General features: G+C 41.3%; 1 protein-coding gene across 1 annotated transcript; it reads right to left on the bottom strand.

The window, feature by feature from the left end:
- Positions 1-15,496: 15,496 nt before the first annotated feature.
- On the bottom strand, positions 15,497-23,441 carry LOC115786628 (protein ELFN1-like). Its single transcript, XM_030738917.1, has 4 exons — positions 23,113-23,441; positions 22,875-23,028; positions 20,899-21,065; positions 15,497-17,756 (listed from the first exon to the last, which is right to left on the bottom strand). The coding sequence occupies exons 1-4, from the start codon at positions 23,400-23,402 to the stop codon at positions 15,674-15,676; spliced, it is 2,694 nt and encodes an 897-aa protein (XP_030594777.1). The 5' UTR covers positions 23,403-23,441; the 3' UTR covers positions 15,497-15,673.
- Positions 23,442-23,905: the final 464 nt, after the last annotated feature.

Below are 23,905 nucleotides of genomic sequence, written 5' to 3'. Positions count from 1 at the left end.
TGTTCTCTGAATTTTAGTTTCTGTTGTTTTACTTATCCCAGCGAGGTCATCGGCAGTCTTCGGAGGTTATTGTGCTTGAACAGCGGCTGCTTGCTCCAGGCAAAAAGAGCCGATGTGTTAGAACTGTCAATTTTTTTTTTGTTTTGTTTGCATGTAATCAGTTCAAACGGTGGTTAGCTCTAGTTTACCACTGAGAATCACCTGAAGCACAACTAATTAAAGAATGATCACCTGCAAATCATCAGTGCATTCTTAAGATCGTGAATAAAAGAAAAGCAAGGAAAGCAGTGAACCTCTTAGGAGTTTTCTGTGGCTGCAGTTCAGCTTTCACCCAGGTTATTTCCATCGTAATCCTTCACTACCTGTTAAACTGCAACCCCCTCGCACTCTTTCATCTTCCTGCTCCTCTCCACTCTTTTATTCATTCCTTTATCTTTATTTCATCAGCCCATCATCTCTGAGTCGAAAAACAATTAGTACAACCCCCAATATCTCATTAACTATAAATGAGATGGTGGAGTGAGGTTAAAAAAAAAAAAATGCCATAGCTGAGCTGTGCGGCGTGCATCAGATTTCACTCACACGCCAAACCTCATCAAGCAGTAAACAATCGAGTTGAAAGGTGTATTTTAAAAATATGAAGCCGAAATCATCTCGAGGCAGCGCTAAATCTTTAACAGCAATTCTCGTGCATGATTAATTTATTTAAAAAGTATAGGAGTGGTATTTCAACTTCATCTTTTTGCTTTATTTTTTTGTAAACCACAGAGAAATATTGATGAGACCCGCTGAGGAGAGACATCCCCGCTACAGAGGGGAGTCTCAGCTGGAAACTAGAGAGGCTTATGGGACAGTAAAAGAGGAGAGAGCGAGTGAGAGAACCTGTCACTTCTTTCTTTCATCTCATCCCTCTCCTCTCTCTATCTATACCTTCCCCGCAAAACTCTCCATCTGCCAGCTTCCACTCGCACAGGAAGCTCTGTATCATTTTCTCTGAAGTGAGTCTTTCTCCCAGTGCTTCCTCCAGTCTCCAGCCCTCTCTCTCACTGCAGTCCCAACAGAGAAAGAGAGACAGTGCAGCTGTCATGCTTTAGTTCAGATCTGAGCTTCTTTTCCTTGGGTTCCCCCCTAGAGTAGAAACAGCAGGATACTGTATTCACTGAGGTGTGTGTGTGCGCGCGTGCGCGTGTGTGTGTATGTGTGAGAGAGAGAGAGCATTCATGCATTCTTACAGTATTGTGCAGCAGAACAGCAGTAAAAGCTCTTTGCTGTGAAACATTTTTACATGAAGGAATTCAGTCCAGTGTTTAAATGCGGTTTTCCTGGGGGGTCGTAACCGATGCTGAACTTTTAAAGGGTTATTGTAACATGCCGCCTTTTCTAGCTGAAATGAAATTCTTAGGTGCCAGCTTAGATTTAGACATCCCGCTAACATAAAAGTTTAACGCAGCAGGAAACGTGAGGTCTGAGGTTATCATACGGAATTAAAAAAAAAAAGAGAGAGAGAAAACCTCAGCAGAGAAAGTAAAAGAGAATTAAACTTTGACCCACTGTGAGCAGTAGGAGTGTGTCCAATTTTCTTTTGAAATTATAAATGCTGACATTATTATAATGGGAACTCCTACCTAGAGGACAAAACAAGGCTTTATTTTCCCACTGCCCTCCCAAAGCGTAGATTATGGCACTGTGCGCCTGCATTCATGCAAATGCGGTGACCAAATAGCACCAATTCGTCCTACACAGCAACCCAGGGTGCTGGTGGGCTATTTAAACTGACACTGGAAATAAGTTTTAATTACACTCATAGCCACTTTTTTTGAGACATGGCAGCAACTCAGTGCATTCAGGCATGTAGACACGGTCAGGACGACCTGCTGGAGTTCAAACTGAGCATCATAATGAGGAAGAAAGGTGATCTAGGTGACTTTGAATGCAGCATGGTTGTTGGTGGCAGATGGGCTGAGATTTTCGCACATAACCATCTTCGTGCTTTACAGAGAATCATCTGGAACAAAGAAAATGCTGATAAGAAGCCAACAGTAACTCAAATCAGCACTCGTTACAACCAAGGTACGCAGAAGACCATCTCTGAACACACAACGCGTCGAACCTTGAAGTAGATGGGCTAGAGCAGCAGAAGACCACACCGGGTGACACTCCTGTCAGCTGAACAGACTTCGATTTGCACGGGCCAATCAAAAGTGGGCAACAGAAGGCTGAAAAATGCCGCCTGGTCTGATGAGTCTCGATTTTTGCTGTGACATTCCCATGGTTTGGTCAAAATTTGGCGTAAACAACATGAAAGCAGGGATCCAGCTTGCCAAAAGTGTCCAACCTGCTACTAGCAAGGGTTGACTAATGAAGTGGGCAGTGAGTGTAGATATGAGCTATTGTGTAAACACAACCAAAATGTTACTGAATTAACACTGCAACTTTGGAATTGCGACTAACCTGAAACACATGGCACAGATGATTATTAGGTAGTTAATTAAAACCAACCTTTGTTTTGACAATGAAGACTTTCTTGTCCTTCCCTTTGTGAACAGCATTACTGCCCCACCGAGACAGAAAATACACACAACTGTCCGTGGCATATGCTTTGATCCTGATATAAACAAAGGAATTTTCCACAAGCTACACTATACAGCTACAGTACAACTTTAATACCACCTGCCTTATATTGTATATCATGTTGTTCTTACTGGTTGTGGCATGAACACAGGAACTCTGTTGGTGTCCTGTCAGCTTTTAAATGTGGGCAGTGAATCCTCTGGGTGCTTGATCCACTTGGGATCCGGTGAGTTGGGACGATTTGGGAACTCCTTGATCCTGTGGGAGGCTTGTGAAATTTGCAGGGGGGGGGGGTTGTTTTAACTGGTTTGCACCAATGATTAGTTGAGTGGATTGTGTCAAGATAAAATCCACATGAATGCCAGGACTCCAGGATCATTGTATTGTGCTTTTGCACTGCTGTCAAAACCCCCTTTTTTAAAGGTGCTATTATATTATCACAGTGGAGCTCTGGCAGGGATGTTATTGATTGAAATAGAGCAGTGGGTACTGCATACAGATCACAGATGCACCAAAGAAACGTTCCTCAGAGATTTCAGTCAATACTGACACAACATCATGCAGTTAGGGTTACTACTAGGCTGATCCCCCCCTTTTCCTTCAGAACTACATTAATTCTTCAGGGCATAGATTCAACAAACTGTTGGAAACGTTCCTCACAGATTTTGGTCCATGACATGATAGAATCACACAGATGCTGCAGATTTGTCAGCTGCACAGCCATGATGAGAATCTCTCGTTCTACCACATCCCAAAAGTGCTCTTTTGGATTGAGATCTGGAACACTGGAATGAACATGGCCAGCAACAATACTCAGGTAGGCTGTGGTATTTCAACAAAGCTCAGTTGGTACTAAGGTGCCCAAACTGTGCCAAGAAATGATACAAGGCAGGATGGACTTGTGCTTTCATGTTGATTATGCCAAAATGTAGCAGAGTGTAATTTCAGTTTCCTGTTCTTAGCTGACAGAAGTGGCACCCGGTGTGGTCTGCTGCTGCTGCAGCCCATCTGCTTTAAAGCTGTTTTGTTTTCAGAGATGCTCCTCTGCATACCTTGGTTGTAATGAGTGATTATTTGAGTTACTGTTGCCTTATTATCAGCTGAAAGCAGTTCATTCTGCCCATTCTCCTCAGATCTCTGGCATCAACAAGGCATTTTCACACACAATTTCACTCCATGTTCAAAGTCACTTAAATCGCCTTTCTTTCCCATTCTGATGCTCGGTTTGGACTTCAGCAGGTTGTCTTGAACATGTCTACATGCACTGGGTTGCTGCCATGTGATTGGCTGATTAAACAAACTGAAATTAGTTGAGTTCCTTTGTCCAGTGGTTCCCAAACTTTCTGGGTAAGAAGCAGTTTAATGAAAAGTAAAGTAATGACCTCGATGTGGAAAACAGTTGATTCTTTAATTCTGTCTCATTTGATGAGACAAAAGTAAGGTCATGTAGAGGTGACAATATAATTTATTCTAATAAGAAGTCTGACAAATGAATCACAATTTGGTCAAAAGAAATTGATTTTCTTTCTTAACTCTTCAGTTATGTTGTGAATCCTCAGATTAATAATGGGAAATGATTTTGCTCATTAAATGTTTCCCACTTTGCTGTATGCTGACAACGTTCCAAACACTGTTTTCCCTTTAATGTTCCAGTATTCTTCAGCAGTGAATTTACAGTGAATTTTACACGCTTGTATAAAACATGAAGCTGAACACCCTCGTGCTTGTTTCTTCTTTACTGCCAGTACTCCTCAAACCTCAGACCCCCCTTTGAACCCCCCCAAATTGCCCCTTCTCAATTAATCTATTAATAAGAAGCACTCCAAGAGTGCAAACCTCCACAAGGCAGCTCACGCTCGGCAGTATTTACTTTTCAGGGAATGGTACTGTATTTTGTACCCCATCATTTTCTTTTCTTCGTTCTGTTGAGACATGTTTGTAGAGCAGTAAAAATCAGAGAGCATGACAGATGTTTAATTTGATTAGACCAACATTACGTAGGAGTTGGTAATGGATGATAGGTGTTGATTTGTAAACAACTGGATGTGAATAACTTGAGCTTAGATAATATTAGAAAGCAGTATATTTCTTCATCAAACTATCACCAAACTTTAGTTTTGGTAGGTGAAATTCTGGTACGTTATTTGTACGTAAGATAGCAGATGTGTGTCTGTGCATTGCATCTGTACAGTCTGTGCATGCAGCTTGCTATCCAAGCTAAATAGCAAGCTTATAAAGCTCACTTGTAAGGCTAGCAACGTGGAACTCCACCCTATCGTCTAACTGTGGGAACTTCTGGCTCCAAAACTCCAAGGTGGTGGCAGTCAGAGTCGTTATTGAGGCTTTAAAATGCAGAGTCCGGCAACAGTGGGTGAGGTAACTGTGGCTGTGACTAGCTTTTATATACAGTCCATGATATGGCCCCAATTATTTGCAGCCTTTTTTTCCCCCAAATGTTACTGCTGAGATGTCTATCTCCAGAATGATTGGCCTCGTAAGATATTTCACCAGCACCAGCCTCACCATACCTCGCCATACCTCTCGTCAAAGAGAAGATAACAGTGAAACCGCTGACCTAATAACTCGTAAGTCGTGTTGTTTGCCTCTCAGCCAGCCTCGACCTTTCCACAGTGTTCTCTTACTTAGACTGTACATTATTAATCCTGCTTGGCCTGTATGTGTGGCTGTCTGTGTATTGAAGTAAGAAGTGGGGCCCTCCCTTTAGCGGGTTGATTTTAATATGTATTAATACAGTGGTGAGAATGTTTCTCATTATTGCTCTTATCATCGTGCTCTATCAAGCCGCCTCCTTCTACAGGCTGGCCCACATTAGGCCGTGATCTCTGAGAGAGACAGCGAGTCTAATTCCCATTTTTAAAAGAAGGTTATTTCACAAAGACAACCCCTGGGGCTCTGTGAGAAATCAAAACTGAAAATGAGCAAAGAACTCGGTCTTTCTTTGCTCTTTTATCTTCCTTAGCCCCTTATTCTTAATTCCATTTCCTTCCCCTTTCTTTTTTTTTTTTTTTCTTTTCCTTCTCTTCCTGTCCTCATATCTCTGCCACCCTCCATCCCTGCCGGAGGCGTCACTGTAAATGCCAATGTGGAGAATGAAGGAGGGTGGTTATTGTTTGTGCCCGGGGAGGCTTCCTTTTGTTACTTGGGCAGGCACAGAGTGATGCGGGAGACAGGCAGTGCTCGCGCATGCACGCACACATAAAAAGACAGATATTTTGGTCACTGCAGTGTTGGCTGTGACAAGCCTGACAACTACTTGTGTTCCAAACTCTGATGCCGGGTCAAGCTGGAGGCTCCTTCTCCGCTCTGCGTCAGACTGCTTTGATAATACCACATCTAGAAAGGGCAGCTCTCGAGCACAGCGCTTCAAAACTAGACTTAATGTAGGTTCCCATCCACTGTGCAGCAGCAGTAATACCAGGACTTGTTTGGCTGCCCTTTTCAACTGCCCCACCGGGTACAGGAGCAAAATCTTTCATTCTCCTGGCCGGGAGTGCTCTTTAATAAACCACCCCACATCCATGAGTGCATTTTGTGCATTTCTGTAAATATCATGTGCAAATTTTAAAAGTTCAACAATAAAGGTAAATCTCCAAAAGCTTTAAATGAAAATGATTTAATGACTTGGCATAAAAAAAAAAAAAAAAATGTGTATTTTACCCTCACAGCATGTTCAGGTTTGCACGAAAAAAAAAAAAAAATCACATGTACTTGCAACCACAGAGTGCATCTGTCTCCGGGAGTTTGAGAGAGAGCGAGAGATCTGAGATGTCACAAAGGGAGGGAAATGAGGCTGGGGAGACAGATGATGTAAGCGCAGAGACATACCAAGCTCACCTGCCCTCGGTAAAAATCACACAGGAGAGATGGGAGATGGAAGGATAATGAAAAGACTCTGCTAGAACAGGTTCCCTTCACACTGTCTTGATAGAAGCCGCCCACTGTCAAGCCCCTAAGCCAATTGTACCACTGCAGTTTAAAGATAAGAAGTAATGAACCTTGCTGGTGATGTACTGAAGTTACCATTTCCAGACAGTCAGTTCAGGATAGAACAGTATTGTGCTCCTGAACGTGAATTACACCACTGCAATGAATCCAATAAGAGCCATTTCACCTGCAATGATAAGCCCCTGGTCCAGGCTTAGTGGCTGTCTTAGTCATTAACTATCTGTGCACTTGACTCTGCTGCAAGATGAAAATATGCATAAAGAAAGTCAGCATCAAAATGACAGAATCATATTTGAAGATACTGAGGTTAAAATCCTGTTTTAAAGTGAAACAATCACATGCTCCTTTTCCTGTTTGAGAGCATGTTCTTCATTGGAATACGTAAATCACTGGAAAATGACACTTTTTTTTTTTTTTAATCATTTTGCTTCTGTAAATGTAGCATTATAGTGGATTTTACATAAAACAATCAAGATGTGATTGAAGTGCAGACTTCCAGGTTTAATTCAAGGAGTTGTAGAAAAAAATTTCCATTAACTGTGAAGAAATTACAGCAATTACATACGGTCCTTCATTTTCAGAGGCTCAAAATTAAGTGGACAAACTGACATCATTTTAAATATGTTGAATTCCCGAAGCCTACGATTGATGGACATCATCAGTTGCTCTGTTCCCTCTCTTGAAATGTTCTGTCAGACCTTTACTGCAGCCAGTTTCAGTTACTGCTCTTTTGCAGCTCTGTCTGCCTTCAGTACCTGAAGAGCATGCTCTGTTGGGTTGAGATCAGGTGGCTGGCTCTTCTCATCTTTCTGGTAGAAGTTAATCTTGGTTTCATCTGTCTAAAGATTTTTTTTTTTCCAGAAATGACCATGATCTGCAACTTCAGTGCTTAGAATCAACTCCAAAACCTTATCAACACCAAACAGGCCTCACCTGGCCATGAAACTGCGTGTCAGGCAACTGTGCAATTACTTTTGAGCCTCTAAAAATGGGGAAACTGTGTATACAAATGGCTGTAATTCCAAAACATTTAATGTAATACTTTTGATAAATGGCAGTGCATGTATACATTAATAAAACTGTAAAACTATGGAAGTCATACGCAGAAGCTCTATGAATGAATGTGCAGCAGTGGTGTTTTTAAGCACCCCCCCCCCCCCCCCCCCCCCCAAATAAAAAACAAAAAAGCAAAACAAGCTTTGCACTGTATTGCTAGTGATGCACGAATGGCTCTATCTTGCTGAGGAGCTTTTCCGATACCTTGCTTTTCTGATTTTCCTGGAATGCACTCAACTCGGGAGTGATGTCATTACCAGCTATGGCACTGGACTTTTGAGGTAAATGGGATGTAGCAATATGTGCTACATTTCTGGCTGACAGTTGGTACGGTAACATGGCATTCAGTGATGAGGGGGGGGGGACAGTTGGGAAATTAAACACTGTTGTAAACAAGTGGCTATTATAAAGATTAAAATAGTGCAAATGTTGAATGAGGAGGAAAGCTGTTTCATCATGTTTGTTAGACCACAGGATCCATGCAGTTCATTTTCAGTGAGAAACACCAAATGTTAAACATGGCTCTACAGGGTGCCTTTGAAGTAAGGAGCTGGAGCTGAGAGCTTAGCTATACACATTTCAAATTAGCTGTTTGTCACTCTTTTTAGCACAAGAGAACAGTTAAAAAAAGAAACTGCCTACCAGCACCCGTAAAGCTCACTAATTGACATATTAATATATCTCACTTGTTATATCCAAAAAGATAAAAATTACAGTTTGCTGTGTTAGGAGGAGTTAGCACATTGACTTCCTGTACTATGCAACAGTTGCCTCACAGGGACAAAAAGGCCAGGGCCCAGTTCCTCTCTCATCCTGTCCACTCTTTGTCTGTTTGCATGTTCGTGTGGAGGGTTTACCACAATAAGAGCCATTCCAAACAGAAGTGAGAATGCATGTTTAAAGGCTCACTAACCACACCTCTTGCAAGTGCAGCATCTGTTTTCTGTCCAGAGAGAGGAAGCTCCTCACACCTACAAATATCAAACGTGACTTCTATATGCCTTCAGTGATAAATTACATTTATATATATATATATACTGGCAGTTTTTTGTATTTCAAGGCAGAATCTGTGGAATGTCATCGTGTTGCAATCAATGTAAATAACTATAAAACCAACATATTGGCGTAAATATTTCAAACCACATACTTGCCAATCACAATTCATTAGCCAATAACCATGAAGTTTCACAGTAAGACCCGCCCCTCCTTGTCACATCCAGTTTTTTGCAACGAATTTAAAATGGGAAACCAGTAGGTGACGCCACGGTCATCTTTTATGCTGTCTGGGATAGTTCCTATTTATGACTTTATGCTGGTATTAAACAATAAAGGTAAACAAATGAAGACAAGACAAGCAGGATAAATTGGCACAGGGGCTGGAACCTGTGAATTCCCCTTTTCTGTCGTAGAGGAGCAAGGACTTTCCAAAGCTTACCGATGTATTGCTGCCCTACTGCTTAACTAAAAGACCCTCCACAGCAGCACATGGGACTCCACACTGAGTTGTAGGGGCTAGATTGGAAATGAGCGCAGCTGTTTCCCCTCACTGCTTAGAGCCACTGTTGACTTTAAGTCCCTACACTTCAAACTTTAACTTGATTTTGTATTATTAGCCCTGACTTGCAATAATCTTTATTTTTAAACACGCATTTCCTGTCAATAACCTGGTCTGTAACCCAGATTTGTGTTCAAGGTGTGTATTCCGCAGGCCCACGCAGGTGCTATCACTTGAATAAAACTATTTATTCACAGACTTCACAGAGCTCATCCAAACAACCGTTCACTGGATGAGAAGTACTCTTCACGGCCAGTAAATTCATCTTGTGTAGAATAAAAATTTGTGCTGATGTCTGTTATAGCAATGCACTCACCTGCTGCATGCACAGTAAAACCTTTGAGAGAGAATTGGATGGCCTAACTATGTGGCTAATGGCCATGTGTGTGTCTGTGTGTTCTCTGAGAAAGTTAAAATCCCTTTGTGTACATACAGGTAGCCTACATTTTAGACTACACTATTATTTAAGCTGCTGACAGTTCAATCTCCAGTCACGTCAAACTCTCTGTTTTGCACAAAACAGCCTGAGAAGTGGGTTACATCAGCAACGGTGTATCCACCAACACCCAGTCGTTTGCTGCACAAGGAAGGAGAATGTCTAATTTTCTTAAATCTGTCAAAGTTGTTTTTAATGCTGCAAATTTTGTGGCATATAAAACACAAAATTTCAAAATATGTTTTGACACATACTGCGCAGAGATACTCACTGTCAACACAGTTTTCATTAGACAGGTTCATTTGGTCCATTCAGCTGCTCCTGTCAAATAAAAATTGAGCAAAGTGAGCATCCCGTCTCAACCATGGTGTCAATCCAAGTTGCGATCTATCGAGGGTGTCACGGATTTGTCAGCATCCATATTCATCCAAGTTGGCTTAAGGGAAATTTGGCCTGTATTTACATTTGTTCAAGTAGTGTGTAGGTTTGTCAAAGCTGATTATTATTATTATTATTATTATTTTTACAAATGTTATGCAGCTTATTTAATACTAATATATTTAAGTACAAGACAAAAATTGTTCAAAATTTATCAGTTAGTCAGAGGTTAACAACTAATTACTGTGATTTTCTTAAACTACAGACTGGCCTCTGGCTATATGTCAAAACTAAATATAATTAGCTCTGTATGATTGGTCAGCCAGTGTTGACTACATATCAGATGGCAAGACACTATTTAAGTTCTTAAGTAGTGGCTCTGTAGTTTTTACGCGTTCACCTAACAAATGAAAGATCTCTGATTTGATCCCAGGAGGAGACACAAATCCCTCGGGAATGCATCAGGAAAGGCATAAAAATCTGCCAAATCAAATATACAGAGCTTCCTGCTGTGAATAAGGAAGCAGCTGAAAGCAGCTTTTTAAAATTTCCTATGGGATTAATAAAGCATTTCTCTATCTACTGTACGGATGTGGAAGTGCCTTAAACCTGCGTTCTACCTGAAGGCCACCAGATGGTGATAGCTGTGACTGTAAAAAGAGTTCTGGTCCTATAGACTGGTTGTTTTATTTGACCTCAGTGCAGCATTCATACTGTTGACCACAATATTTTACTTAATAGGATTAAGGTTTTGGCAGTTAGCAGGTTCTCCTCTAACATTGCTTCTCTAACCTGTGAGGTTCCGCAAGGCTCAGTCCTGGATCCATTATTATTTTCTTTCTACATTCATCTTAATTTATTTGATGTTACTTTGCTGTCGATGGCACTTTAATTTTCTATTATATTTCATTATGATTTTTTTTTTTTACTCAATTTTATTGTACAGTGCTTTGTGACTGCTTTTCTGTGAAAAGCACTTTATAAATAAACTTTAAATTACTGTAGAAGTCTGTAAATTCTTTCCTGACAGGTTTATGGTCTCAGTCACTTGTTTTGGTCATATTGAATTTAAAAAAAAAATGAAGCCCGTTTGTAAATATTGGCCATATGTTTAGGAAAAAAAAAGGATTATCCAGTGTACTCATTAGCTGATGACTTGTGACTGCCAAGTTGTAAGCCAATAACCAAACAGTTTCACAGTCAGACCTGCCCCTCTTCATCACATTGTCTTTTTCAGTACCAAGATGGGATCACTGGGAACACTCCAGGCTTCAAAACGGGACTTCAGAAATCAATGTGCGATGTTACGGTAGTTATGCCCATCTCTTACACTGTCCGTGATGTAAGTAAGTAAGGACAGTGATACTAGCATTTATCTTGTAACACTCTCCGGTCAAAAAATAAACCCAATGTTGTTCAAATACAAAAGCGCTATACTGTATAATTACCTCCATATCGACCAATGTAGAAGTGTTGCAAACTGCAGTTCCTTGAATAGCCACATTAGGCTGGAACCTATAGCATGTCAATCCCTTCAGAGTTCCGTGTAAAAATCCTCAGTTTTTAAGCATAAGAAATTCAGCCTGTTACAAAAATGGCTTTGTCCACTATCAGCAATTTCCACCTTCATAACCACTGTGCAGGGTTTAAATGAGCAACATCCAATAGCAGCTTGTATTTTCAGTGATATATTATTTTTATTCTTCATATTAACTTTTAAAAGCTCTAAAGGACCTGTTTAAAGGTTTGCTGCTTTTAATTTATTACATTATTATGTTGTTTAGAGTTACAAAAGGAGAGCTACAGTGTTTGCCAACATGGCCGGAGGGCAGCCAGGCCTAGCAGACTCACAACACACAGCGCTCATGGTTTAGTTGACACTAAGGAACCAGATATCGGTACTGTCTCCTGTCTCATCTCTTCTCACCAGAACACAACTCAAACAACAATGGGTGTAACACACACATACGAGTGACATTAGCACCACAAATAAAACCATTTACCTCCACTATGTAAGGAGGCAGAAGTCTGAGAGATAAGCATCTTAAAAGCCCAAGAACATTTTATTTCTCTATTTTGTTAGATTTTGCTTCAGATTTTTTTTTTGGCCTCCATCTTAAGATAAAAGCAGAAATGTCACAAGCTTGTCGCAAACAGATGACACCAGAATAATTTATGGTGATGCTAGTGAAAGTTTGGGTTAACTGACCTTGTATTTATCCCAGCAAAAGTAATCATCAAACCGCTCTCAAATGTGAAATGAAAGTCCTGTGATACTTCTGGCACTTGTGGCGTTTGTACGGTTTCTCCAGGAAAGGAGACAGTGAAAGGAAGGCGATTTTTATTGTGCTCATTTTAATTTTTTGACAATAAAATAAAGAAAGCCTCTGAGAGATCCTATGGTAGAGCATTCTCTCTCTCTCTCTCTCACTCTCTCTCTGTTGCTCCTGAGTCATTCACTAGAAGAATATAACACAAGCTTCCACTGAGGATTTCCTTGCAGCATGCTCCATTGTCATTTCTCTCTGTTAGTAGGACCTCAGTTTATTTCCACTTTCTAGGCATTGTTGTTTCAAAAACACAGTTTCTCTTCATCACAGTTCAAAGAATAGCAGCGCTGATTAGGGTCACCGTGGACCGGTCGCCTTGACCATCAGCTCGTTCGTGTCTTATTCTAGGTGAGCTCTGCTGCTACTCTCTGACACATGATAAATTCAGGCCATTACTGTTGATAAAACAGAATGAAAAAACAAAAACAGTAATTTAATACATCGCTACATTGATATTACTGTTACTAAAAGAATGCTCAAGTGAGGCTTCAGAATCAAGCAATTATAAAATTGCAGACAGTAAAGTATACGTTAAGAAATCAGGATTTTTTTTTTTGTTTTTTTTTTGTTTCTTTTTTCAATTTTCAAAGCAATGCTAAAGTTAAAAAGATGAAAGAAAATTGAATGTTTTAAGGCTGTTATTTGGTTAAAGCCACAATCTGGGACGTGTAATACAGAAAGAGCCACGGCTCATCAGTTTCCTTTTAGATCAGAGTTGGACTGTTTGGTGCTGCAACAGAGGAACCATGTCATAGCCGCTGCAGTGTCAGGGGAGGGGGGGGGAAATTGCCTTTTTTTCAGCCACACAATGAATGTGCTTTTGCGGTGCTACAAACAGCTGTCATGATTTTACTCACACGCGATTATGGCTTTAACCGGGCTTAATGACTTGAGCATCCTGAACTCATTATAGCAGAGAAAAAATTTTTTTTTTTTACAGTGTTTCCATTCAACAGTAAACTCTTCATTGTTTGCCAGCTCTGTTGTTTCTCTGTAGTTTTCGGTGTTGTTTCAAGGTTGGAGTCAACTCGGTTTCAAATCAGGTTGCAAACTTGTTAATGTTAAATTCAAAGTGCACTGAAATGAAATTCCCTTGACTCCACCCCTGCTTTACAGTTTCCTTAAATGACTTGTAGCACAGTTCTGTGTTGATTATATTATCACATTTGTCTCCTATTTTCCGCCTCCAGAGTTTAAATCCTGCAGATATTTCTAATATACACAAAGTCTCTTTTCACCACATACGTGATAATGATCACATTTTACTATAACACTTCTTATATAAAAAAAACCAACTGTTAATACTTAAATAGACCTCTTTAGCAACTGCTTTGGGCTTCCAGAACAAACTGGTCATCTGTGAGCACCAATTTGGTCACGTTTGATTCTACAGGAAGCCATTCGTTCCTTATTTATCTCTAATTCTGAAATACAATTGGCCATCTGAAAGAAAGTTTTCTGCCAGACAATGGGCTCAAGACTGAATACAGCTTGTTCATCAGAATCCAGCCTCTGAACAGTATTAACTTCTCAAAGAATACATTCATCTGTGTGTGGTTGTGAGTGCATGAGTACACTTGGAGTTGTGTGTATGCATGTGCTAGAGTCATAACTGTGAGGATGATGGTGGGTCAACAGCTGGGTCCTGGTTTGGGGGCTGTAAGGGTCAATTTACTACCACAGTACTTTGGTCTTAGAAATGATTGGAGGAGGGGAGCAGTGAGCCAATGGTGGTGGATCGTTTTTGTGCAAATCACCGTTCTGTTTGGCACACTGATGTGTATTGATGTGAAGGTACGAGGTCTGTAAATAGTATTTAAAATCGTCTCAAATGCGTTGCGATTTATCAAATTAGCACAATGGCACCACAGTGGAACTAGAGGAATCCAAAAAAGTAAAACATTAAAACCCTGGGAGATGGGAAGAGGGACAGGAAGGTGGGGCGGTTGGGTGGGAGTAAATTGTCGATAAAAACACAGTGGAGCTACAGTATATCGGGAAGGAAGCCGAGAGTTTTAGGTCTTTTTCCTAAGAGTCGTTTTTTGATTTTGAACAGTGCAGATATGCTTTCCCTATGGGAACTGAAGACATTCATTTGAAGATTAGAATTTTTAGTTCGATTTCAAAATCAAAAACGTACCATTGAAGGTGATCCGGTAGGTAACTAACTCGGGATTCTGGTTTCTGAAAAGTCTGAAAGATTTCAAAACCCATGTTGTACAAACAAAACAGTCACCTCTGTTGCAAATATAGAACTTCTCTCTCTCATCTGTACAATGTTCCCTCTTTAGGAGGATGAGGAGTGGGTGGGGTACACCAAGAGAAAAGGCGGGCTTGTTTCTGGCTCAGCAAAGAGCACATTCCTCTTGGTAGAAAAGGAGAACTCAAAAGTCTTGTCCATCAACAGTTTGTCTCTGTTGGTGTGCACTTCTCAGCTGAGAGGTTCAAAACAGTCAAAAACACAGTCACACGATAGAGCCATGCCATATTCAAATAATAGAATATTAATGATGAGGGTCATAGGAATAATAGAAGACCAGTAATGATAATAAGAATAATGAATAGTAATAACAACATATCATACTAGTTGTTTTTTTTTGTTTGTTTGTTTGCTTGTTTTTTAAATCCTGTATATAAAAACAGTGGCGAGGAGAAGTTGATACACAGTAGGGCTCTACTATCCCCTTGGTTGATTTGGCACATTATACTCACTCTCTGGTGAGAGCTACCTACTCATTCTCAGCACAGTTTAATATTACTGTAGCCTGGCGACCCATCCAGAATTTGTTGTTTTTGATGTTTTCAATCTTCAAATAGCAAGTTTTTCAAAAAAAAAACAAACAAAAAAAACTTGCTCTTGTGGCTGCATCGCAGGGCGCAATGCAAAAACAACCTCTCTAGAAAACCAGTCTTTATCTCTCCACCGCTGTGCTGAGATTGAAAGCATCACTGGGGCTGTTCAGGATGGGCTGCCCAGCAACATTTAAGGTTTCTATTCTTAATGTTGATTCTGTTTTTCTTCATTCAAAACTTAGTACAAATAGCTACATAAGTCTGAGCTATAACTTCCATTACATTACAAAAAAGTAACTCAGTCTCTATAAGTTATAATTTTGTTGTTCAATATAATATATTAGTTTGGTCCTCCTCCATGTTCTCAGAAGAAAAGGCTTAGTTTGTGTAAAGTATGACCGTGTGTGTGTGTGTGTATGTGTGTGTACACATATGTTTCAATTGGATTCTGTAGATCCTGTAAGTTGTGTGCATTTTATGTATTTACAGCTTCTTATTGAATAGGTCTGTGTATATGTATCAATATGTCATGGATGCACTGTTGTTTATTTTCCATCTTCATATTATGTGGGGTCTCCTCACGTGGGATCAGGCCTTTTGCTGAGCGGACACACCCTTCCAGTAGTCCAGTATGTCATGGAGATCTTCATCCTTGGCAAACTGAACCTTTCGCCTCAGTGCATGTCCGGCTGCCACGTATCCTTCATCTTCCATTGATGCCTGCCGGTGCCTCTTACGATGCAGTTTGAACCTCTCCCACAGCCCCAGGGTCGGGGTGCAGAGGAGCCCTTCCTCCTCCTCATCTTCCTCGGGGCTGGAGCAGTAGCTCAGGTTGTGGTACTGCGGCGAGAGTGGGTAGTGTGGTGAAAGCTGGGAGTAGGCTAACTCCCTCTGCTTGGCCTGCCTGCTGAGAGTGAGGGGGTCTAATACTGAAGGCTTACGGGCCCCTGGGTGGTGGTGGAGCTCTTGCAGGATCTGGGGGTGGTGCTGCAGCTCCTGGAGATGCTGCTGGGAGCCAGGATAGGAGTGACGGTGTTCATTGTACTGCCGAATTCTCTGGGCTTCAGCTCGTAAGATAGCTGCAGCTGGGGTGACGGTGCGGATGGGCTCTCCTCCACCACCTCCCCTTTCTCCTCTCTCTCCTGGTGAGGTTCTCTCAATATATCGGGACTCAGATGAGTGGTACCCTCCCTCTGAGCGGAAGGAACGAGGGCTCCGGGCAGAGCCAGGAGAGGACGAGGTACTGGGCCTCTTGGAAGTTGGCGGAGCCTCCACGCTGTGGTGTCGCTGTAATGAGTGATGATAACTTCTCCCCCTCTCCTCTCTTCCTCCCCTCCCCCCTTTATACACCGGGGAGAGGAACTCACCTCCTCGTTCCCTTTCTCCTTGCTCAGACAGAAGCACCAACTGTGGCTCTGCTGTTGAAACAGCTCCTCCACCTGCCGAAGACGGGGACTTGATCCCCTGCTGAAAGGAGGTAGACTCAGATTTAAGAGCATCTATACAGTTGTTGATGATCTGGTTAACTTTATCTACTTCTTTAGCAATGGTAGAGATCTCTGCAACTGAGCCTTGGGGATTTGCTTGTGGTGACATTTCCCTTTCCCTCTCTCGTTCTCTCTCCCTTTCAATGTCAGAACCTCTGACCTCCATATAGTTGAGTTTAGGAGGTTTGTGTGGCGGTGTTTCTATCACCTCCTGAAGCTTGTATGGATCTATCTCACCACCCTGAGGTAGGTAGGGCATTCTGGACAGGCTGTCCCCAGCAGCAAGCTTCTGGGAAACAGATCCTCCACTCCCTCCCTCTATATCCCCCTCTCCTCCATACTTTAGCTCTATCAAAGTCCTCTGGATTCTGCTCATCTTCCTCTCCTTTTCCTCCATGATCCTCTTTCTCCTCAGACAGTGGACAACAAAGCCAAGGAACACCAGCATTCCAAACAGGCAGCCTAAAATTGTCATAATGTAATGGGTGGCTGATGACTGATTGGCCATTTTCTCGGTTCCGGCTCGACGGCCAGTTGAGATGGTCAGACAGGTGTGGTTGAAGCGCAGGGAGTTTCGTATCGAAGCCACACAGTATGTGTAGTCAGTGTTTGGTTTTAAGTTTTTTAGCTCAATGTCTTCTCTTTTATCTTTCAGATTCTGAATGTCTGTGTAGAAGCTATTGTTATAAAGCATCAAGATATACATTTTCTTGTATGGATCGGGAATCTGAACCGTGATCACAGCGCTCGAATGTAGCACCTGCTTTATCGTCATTATGGGTTTGGGATCAGGGAAAATGGGACTCACGTTGATCATCTCATCAGGAGGGGTCCCGGAAGCACAATCATCCAGTCCGCATGGAGAGGCAAACTCTGGCGAAGGAGTTGTGGAATCAATAACATAGATGGATGGCATGCTACTGTCGACATCAGTGCACACATGACTGAGTGCATACAGAGCACTACGTTGATTATGCAGGCGGGGGTTTTGGTTCAGAAGGTAGTACCCCGAGAATCCACGAGGAGAGTCACACACCATCCTCTCACTGGTCCTGTTGGGAAAGGCTGCAAGCCAGCGAAGGAAACCCAGCAGCTCACAAGAGCAGTTGAAGGGGTTAGTGTAAAGTTCACAGGTGGTCAGTTTAGCGAGTCCAGAGAACAAACTGCCATCCAACAGCTGGATCCTGGAAACAGATCAATAGGAAATTATAGATTTATTGGCAAATGACCCCTTTAGATACACTCACGGAATTGAAGACGGTATGTTCTTTCAGATTTAATGTACCTGTTACTTGCATTTAATAGATTTCAGCTCATGGTCAAAAACATTTTCTACAATACATTTCAACAATCCCCAAAGAGCAGTTAAGCTTATTTCATTTAGCTGTTGCTATACATTTAGGTCAACAGATCAATACCAATTACCAAAACCAATAGTAAGAACAAGACAGTTATTTCCACTGAGAAAAAAGGAGGGTAGCATAGTGATCTGCTGAGGATACTGTCAGTGAGAAAATTAGTATCTGAGTGTTCAGTAGTGCATTTTTCTATATAAATCTGCCCAACATCAGTGTAAATAGGTGAATTTATAGAGCAGCCACTGCCATTTTGGGCCATGTCTGACATTTTTATTTTGGTTGTTTATGAAATTTACCATAATATCCTGTTTAGCTCCAGTAAGCATGTGCTACAAATATTTAATGTCATTTTCTTCCTTTGCCCTGATATTATCAGACAACAGTGAACTAAAAATATAAATGCAGATGTCATGTAGCCTTTTTTATTCATTTATTTACAGTGGTAACGTAATGTATCATCATCATTGCATCTACAGATAGATGTTTCTATAATATATATGTGTATGTATGTATGTGTATATATATATATATATATATATAGATATATAGATATATATATAGATAGATATAGATATATAGATATAGATATATATAGATATATATATAGATATATATAGATATATAGATTCACTGATCCACACCACTAGGATCTACATCAACAACACTGGAATGTCATTTGGACTGGAGAAATGTAGTCAGATGGTAACAAAGTGTGGGAAGATAGTCAGAACTGAGGGGATTGCACTACCAGAAGGCAACATTGCAGACACTGAGGACAGCTACCAGTACTTTGGAATTCCACAGGCAAATGGGAACCATGAAGAGGCTGCTAGGAAAGCTGCAACTGCCAAGTACCTGCAAAGAATAAGGCAAGTCCTGAGGAGTCAGCTAAATGGGAAGAACAAGATCCAGGCAATCAACACCTACGCCCTGCCAGTCATCAGATACCCTGCTGGGAAAAAAAGGCTGGAGGAGGAGACAGAAGTCACTGACATCAAGACAAGAAAGCTCCTTACCATGCATGGAGGGTTTCAACCCAAATCCAGCACCCTCAGACTGTACGCTAAGTGGAAGGAAGGAGGCCAAGGACTAGTGGGTGTCAGAACCACTATTCTAGATGAAACAACAAAGATCCATGAATACATCAGGAAGATGGCGACAAATCATCATCATCTGGTTACTGAATACCTCAGGCAGCAGAAACCCCAGAAAGAAGAAGAAAATTAACCATAATGGCAGGACAAGCCCCTGCATGGCATGTACCACTGGCAGATCAAGTGACTGATATCAAAAAATCCTATCAATGGCTGGACAAAACTGGGCTGAAAGACTGCACAGAGGCACTAATCATGGCAGCACAGGAACAAGCTCTAAGCACAAGATTCATAGAGGCTGGGGTCTATCACACCAACAAGACCCCAGGTACAGGTTGTGCAGAGATGCCCCTGAGACAATCCAGCACATAACAGCAGAGTAAAAGATGCTAGCAGGCAGGACATACATGGAACGCCATAACCAAGTGGCTGGCATACTGTAGTATACAGGAACATCTGCGCAAGCATGACCTGGAAGTCCTGAGATCAAAAGGGAATACGTCCCCAAAGGTGATTGAGAATGACCAAGCTAAGATCCTGTGGGACTTACAGATACAGATGGACAAAGTGGTGATGGCTAACTAACCGGACAGAGCAGTAGTGGACAAGCAGAGGAAGAAATCTGTAGTGATAGATATAGCAATAGATATAGCAATACCAACACGGGAAGCTCGATAAATACCAAGGTGCTGAGAAAAAAGCTAGAGAGGATGTGGAAGGTGAAGGTAACAGTGGTCCTTGTAGTAATCACAACACTTAGGGCAGTGACCCCCAGACTGGGAGAGTGTCTCCAGCAGATTCCAGGAACGACATTCGAGATCTCTGTTGAGAAGAGTGCAGTCCTAGGAACAGCTAAGAAACTGTGTAGGACCCTCAAGCTCCCAGGCCTCTGGTAGAGGACCAGAGCTTATATCTACAGTATATAACTTAGCACACAAAGTAAGGAAATTTTTCTTTAATTATTTCTTTGTAGTAACAATGCTTGTTGGCAATAAATCTTGTACTGTTGGAAAGCCTGTTTATTTCTCCCTAAATAGTGGCAGCATGTGGGAGAACCATACAGAGCCACAGCACAGTCATCTTGGAGGAAAGAGTTCGGTCCCAGACTGTGGAGATACGGGATTGCCACTGGTTGCAGAATCTCATCTCAATATCTCTCTGCATTGAGATTGCCTCCAATGATGACAACCCTGATTGTCAGCTCAAAACAAGAGTCAACAACTTAATTAACAGTTTGGCATTGGTAGAGAAGATTTGGCAAATTTTTCATGGGCACAACCCACATACTCAACTCTGCTGCTCAACCCACAACAGCATTTTCCTTACAAATGTGGCACCATTTAATGGGAAATAAACAGGCTTTCCAACAGTATAAGATATATTGCCAAGAAGCATTGTTATCTCAAAGAAATAATTGACCAAACACATTGGTTTCAACTGCTTTTTCAGGGTGTCCTTGAATTCAACCCTAACACATTACCCAGTCCATACTAGTATAGATATCCAGCATGATTTCTTTTTCCTATTGAAATCTGATGTGTTTTAAAAGTGTTCCTTTTATTTTTTTGAGCTGTGTATATAGACACACATAACCATATACACCTATGGGCAATTTAGAATCACATGTCTTTGGACTGTGGGAGAAAGCCAGAGAACCCAGAAAGAACCCACACAGACGCGGGGAGAACATGCAAACTCCACACAGAAAGGTCCTGGGCAGATGGTGGATTTGAGCTCAGGACCTTCTTGCTGTGGGGCAACAGTGCTAACCACTGCACCGCCTGTGCTGTTTATTGACTTTTACAATTCAATTTTTCAGCACTACCACAAAATTTTGTCTTTCATCAGATGCACATACACACTCTGGTCAATACCTGTTCATGGAGAGGTCTATATTCTCTATATTGGGACATTCCCAGAAGGTGTTGGGGGTAACAGTCTCAATGAGGTTGGCTTGCAGGTAAAGGTACTGCAGCTTGCCCAGACCTCGCAACATCCCCTCTGTCAGGTTCCTCAACTTGTTAAAGCCCATCTGGAGAACCTGGGGAGACAAGACAAGTGGGATTAGTCTAATCTCCGAAGAGCTAGCCTGTGCCAGGCATCACTCTCTACAACCTGGAAACATACAGAACAAACAGATGACGATTCAAACAATTTGTGTTTGACACAGTGATCTAAGCCTGTGTGCTGTGCTGAATTTACTCAGATCTTTCTTGTTCACATTTTACCTCCTGGCTCAGCTCCAGCAGCTGGGATAGATGTGTAAGCATGCCAGCTCATTATGGATGTGTTCAGCTCAGTTTGGTGAAACACTTTGCTTGAATGTTCCTAGAAGCCATAATGAGCGGGCGTTGTCATTCTCATGTATCTGTGTCCATCTGTGCATATATTGGTGGAAGAATTTAGATCCCTTAAAGGTGGATGTACACAGTTTAAAAACTACTGATGGTTATATTAGTATACAAAGGTATAATCAGCAAAATTCAATACAATATGGAAATAGTACTTTAAAAAAAAATATTATGGGTGTTTCAGTATTCCCGATTTCTGAGTTTTATATAGCAAAAGAAAGTGTTAAATGTTACAGGATACTCATTATCCTAAATAAAAGAGTTTAGACACAATATATAATAAATATGGTTTACGTTTGCTATAAGAATAAGCAAAGAAATGTTATGCATGGTTTGATTCTAAACTATCCATGAGCTCCCCAATTTCACGATGGCCCTGAAACGTACAGAGAGCAAACATCAACCTCTGTGCCAAGATGACCCAACTTTCATCTCAAGAATCATCACTAGCATTGAAAGCTGGGTCTCAGTCAATGCCTGTGAACCAAACTGCAGTTTTTAGTGCAAATTTATGCTGAGGAGTCTGAGGAAAACATTTGGTGCAAACTCTCTGAATTTGGTACTTGAAATTGTTTCTGTTCAGCGCATGATGAAAACATATACCAGATAATTTAGAAGTCTCCCTTCTTCTAAATTTAACTGCGTAAATTGTTTTAAGATTGATTTGGCCACTCCTAAAGTTTTTGCGGTCTCTTTTATAGGGTATATTTTGGTTTTTCAGGCCAGTGATGGCCTCCCTCACTTGCACTGACATCTCTTTGAGCCACATATGAAGAATTCCAGGGAAAAGTTTATCACTTGGAATCAACTCCATACATGTATCTTTATATCTGCTTATCTTTTATCTCAGTTGGAATAACAAGGTATGAGCCTCACCTGGCCATGAAACTGCCTATCAGTCAATTGTCCAATTGCTTTAAAGCCTCTAAAAATGGTGGAGTAATGGGTGATGTGAAATCCACTCAAAACAAAAACAAAAAAAGACAAAAAAAAAGAACAAAAACTGTCCAAATACTAGAGACTGTACAGAGGAAAACCACGAAGGGAGAAGAAGGGACAGCCTGCTTGAAATCAGATACAGTTCTTTCTATAGACAGAGTTGCAGAACTTCTTTAAATTGCACCTCATACTAATAATATCTGAAGGTTGGTACCACAATACTGTAGTAGTTTCGATACTCAGTGTTAAGTATACATCATGTGTTGGATTATCAGACCACTGGTGCACTATGATTTAAATAGCAGTTTTATGTTGGATATGTACTATTGTATATACTTGGAATTTGATTGCACTGAGATTAATGGATTGCACTTTGTTACTTTTTATACTGCAAGATTATGCAGTATTATATATATTACCCAGATACCTCCAAACTGTTTGAGAATTGCATTTCATGTACCTAAAAATCACTGCAATTTTCCACTATTGTATGCATACTGGATGCATTCATGAATGTGCACTTATAAAAGTTTATGAATGCGTCTTGTGTCACGGCTCACCTGCAGATTAAATTGTGCTGAAAATGCTCCATCTTCCACATAACTGATATCGTTCTTGGTCAGGTTCAGATAGGTGAGGTTGCTAAAGCGACTGAGTGAAGAATAATGGACCGCCCGTATCTTGTTTTCGTTCAGCCTCAGATCCACAATAGTGCTGTGGAGATATGTATGAGATCTCTAGATGTTTAGCAGCACTGGAGCATACTGTGGAAATAACTTTGATTGTAAGTTTTCGTACCTGTTAATGTGGGAAGGGATGGCCTCATAGGGAGGCTGGTTCATACTGCAAATAGCCAACCACACAAAGCCTTTCTCCCCTTCAATAAGCCAGCAGTCCGCTTTTGCTACTGGCAAGCGCATCATTGAAAGCAGGGTAAAGAAACAGATGAAGGAGGTGGCTGTAGACGAAACCACTGATGAAGACCCTCCAGTCGTGTTATGTCGCTGCCGTCCCTGTCCTGTATTCTGGGCCATTTGGGATGTCATTGCAGTATCCACTGGAGAAAGCCGACCAGAGATGCTCGCCATCTAACATTTATTCTTGTAGACTGGAGCCATTGGAAAAGGGAGGGTGTGTGTGTGTGTGTGTGTTTTTAATGGTTATATTTTTATGAACAGGGACTTGCTTTTCTCAAGATTTGTGATTGTTTTATGTGTGGTAAATTTATTAAACTGAGGGGTTTTTTTTGAAGAGAAATAGAGTGCATGAATGGGATGTATCACTTCATTGGCAGTGTGTGTATCTAGGTAAACTGTATCAGTTGTTTAATTAAGGGGTCACATTTGATTTATGTATAATTTGGCAAGTGCAGGTCGTCCTAGTGCCAGATTGGCTGGTATTCATGTCTTCTGTGGCCATCTGCATCTCTGATTGGACAAGCACCTCTTTTCTTTCTTCCTCATTGCGTGTTGCTCTGTACTTGGTGTGAGAACTGGTCCCTGGAGGGAAAGGGAGAGAGAGCGAGATGGGAGGAGGGTGTAAGAATGGGGTTGCCAGTAAAATACAGTGGTTTATTTGTGAGCTGCAACAA

This window comes from Archocentrus centrarchus, chromosome 1 (genome assembly GCF_007364275.1).
Source record: "Archocentrus centrarchus isolate MPI-CPG fArcCen1 chromosome 1, fArcCen1, whole genome shotgun sequence".
NCBI lineage: Eukaryota > Metazoa > Chordata > Actinopteri > Cichliformes > Cichlidae > Archocentrus > Archocentrus centrarchus.
The sequence above is the reverse complement of the archived record's forward strand: the minus strand, read 5'-3'. Positions and strand labels throughout refer to the sequence as shown.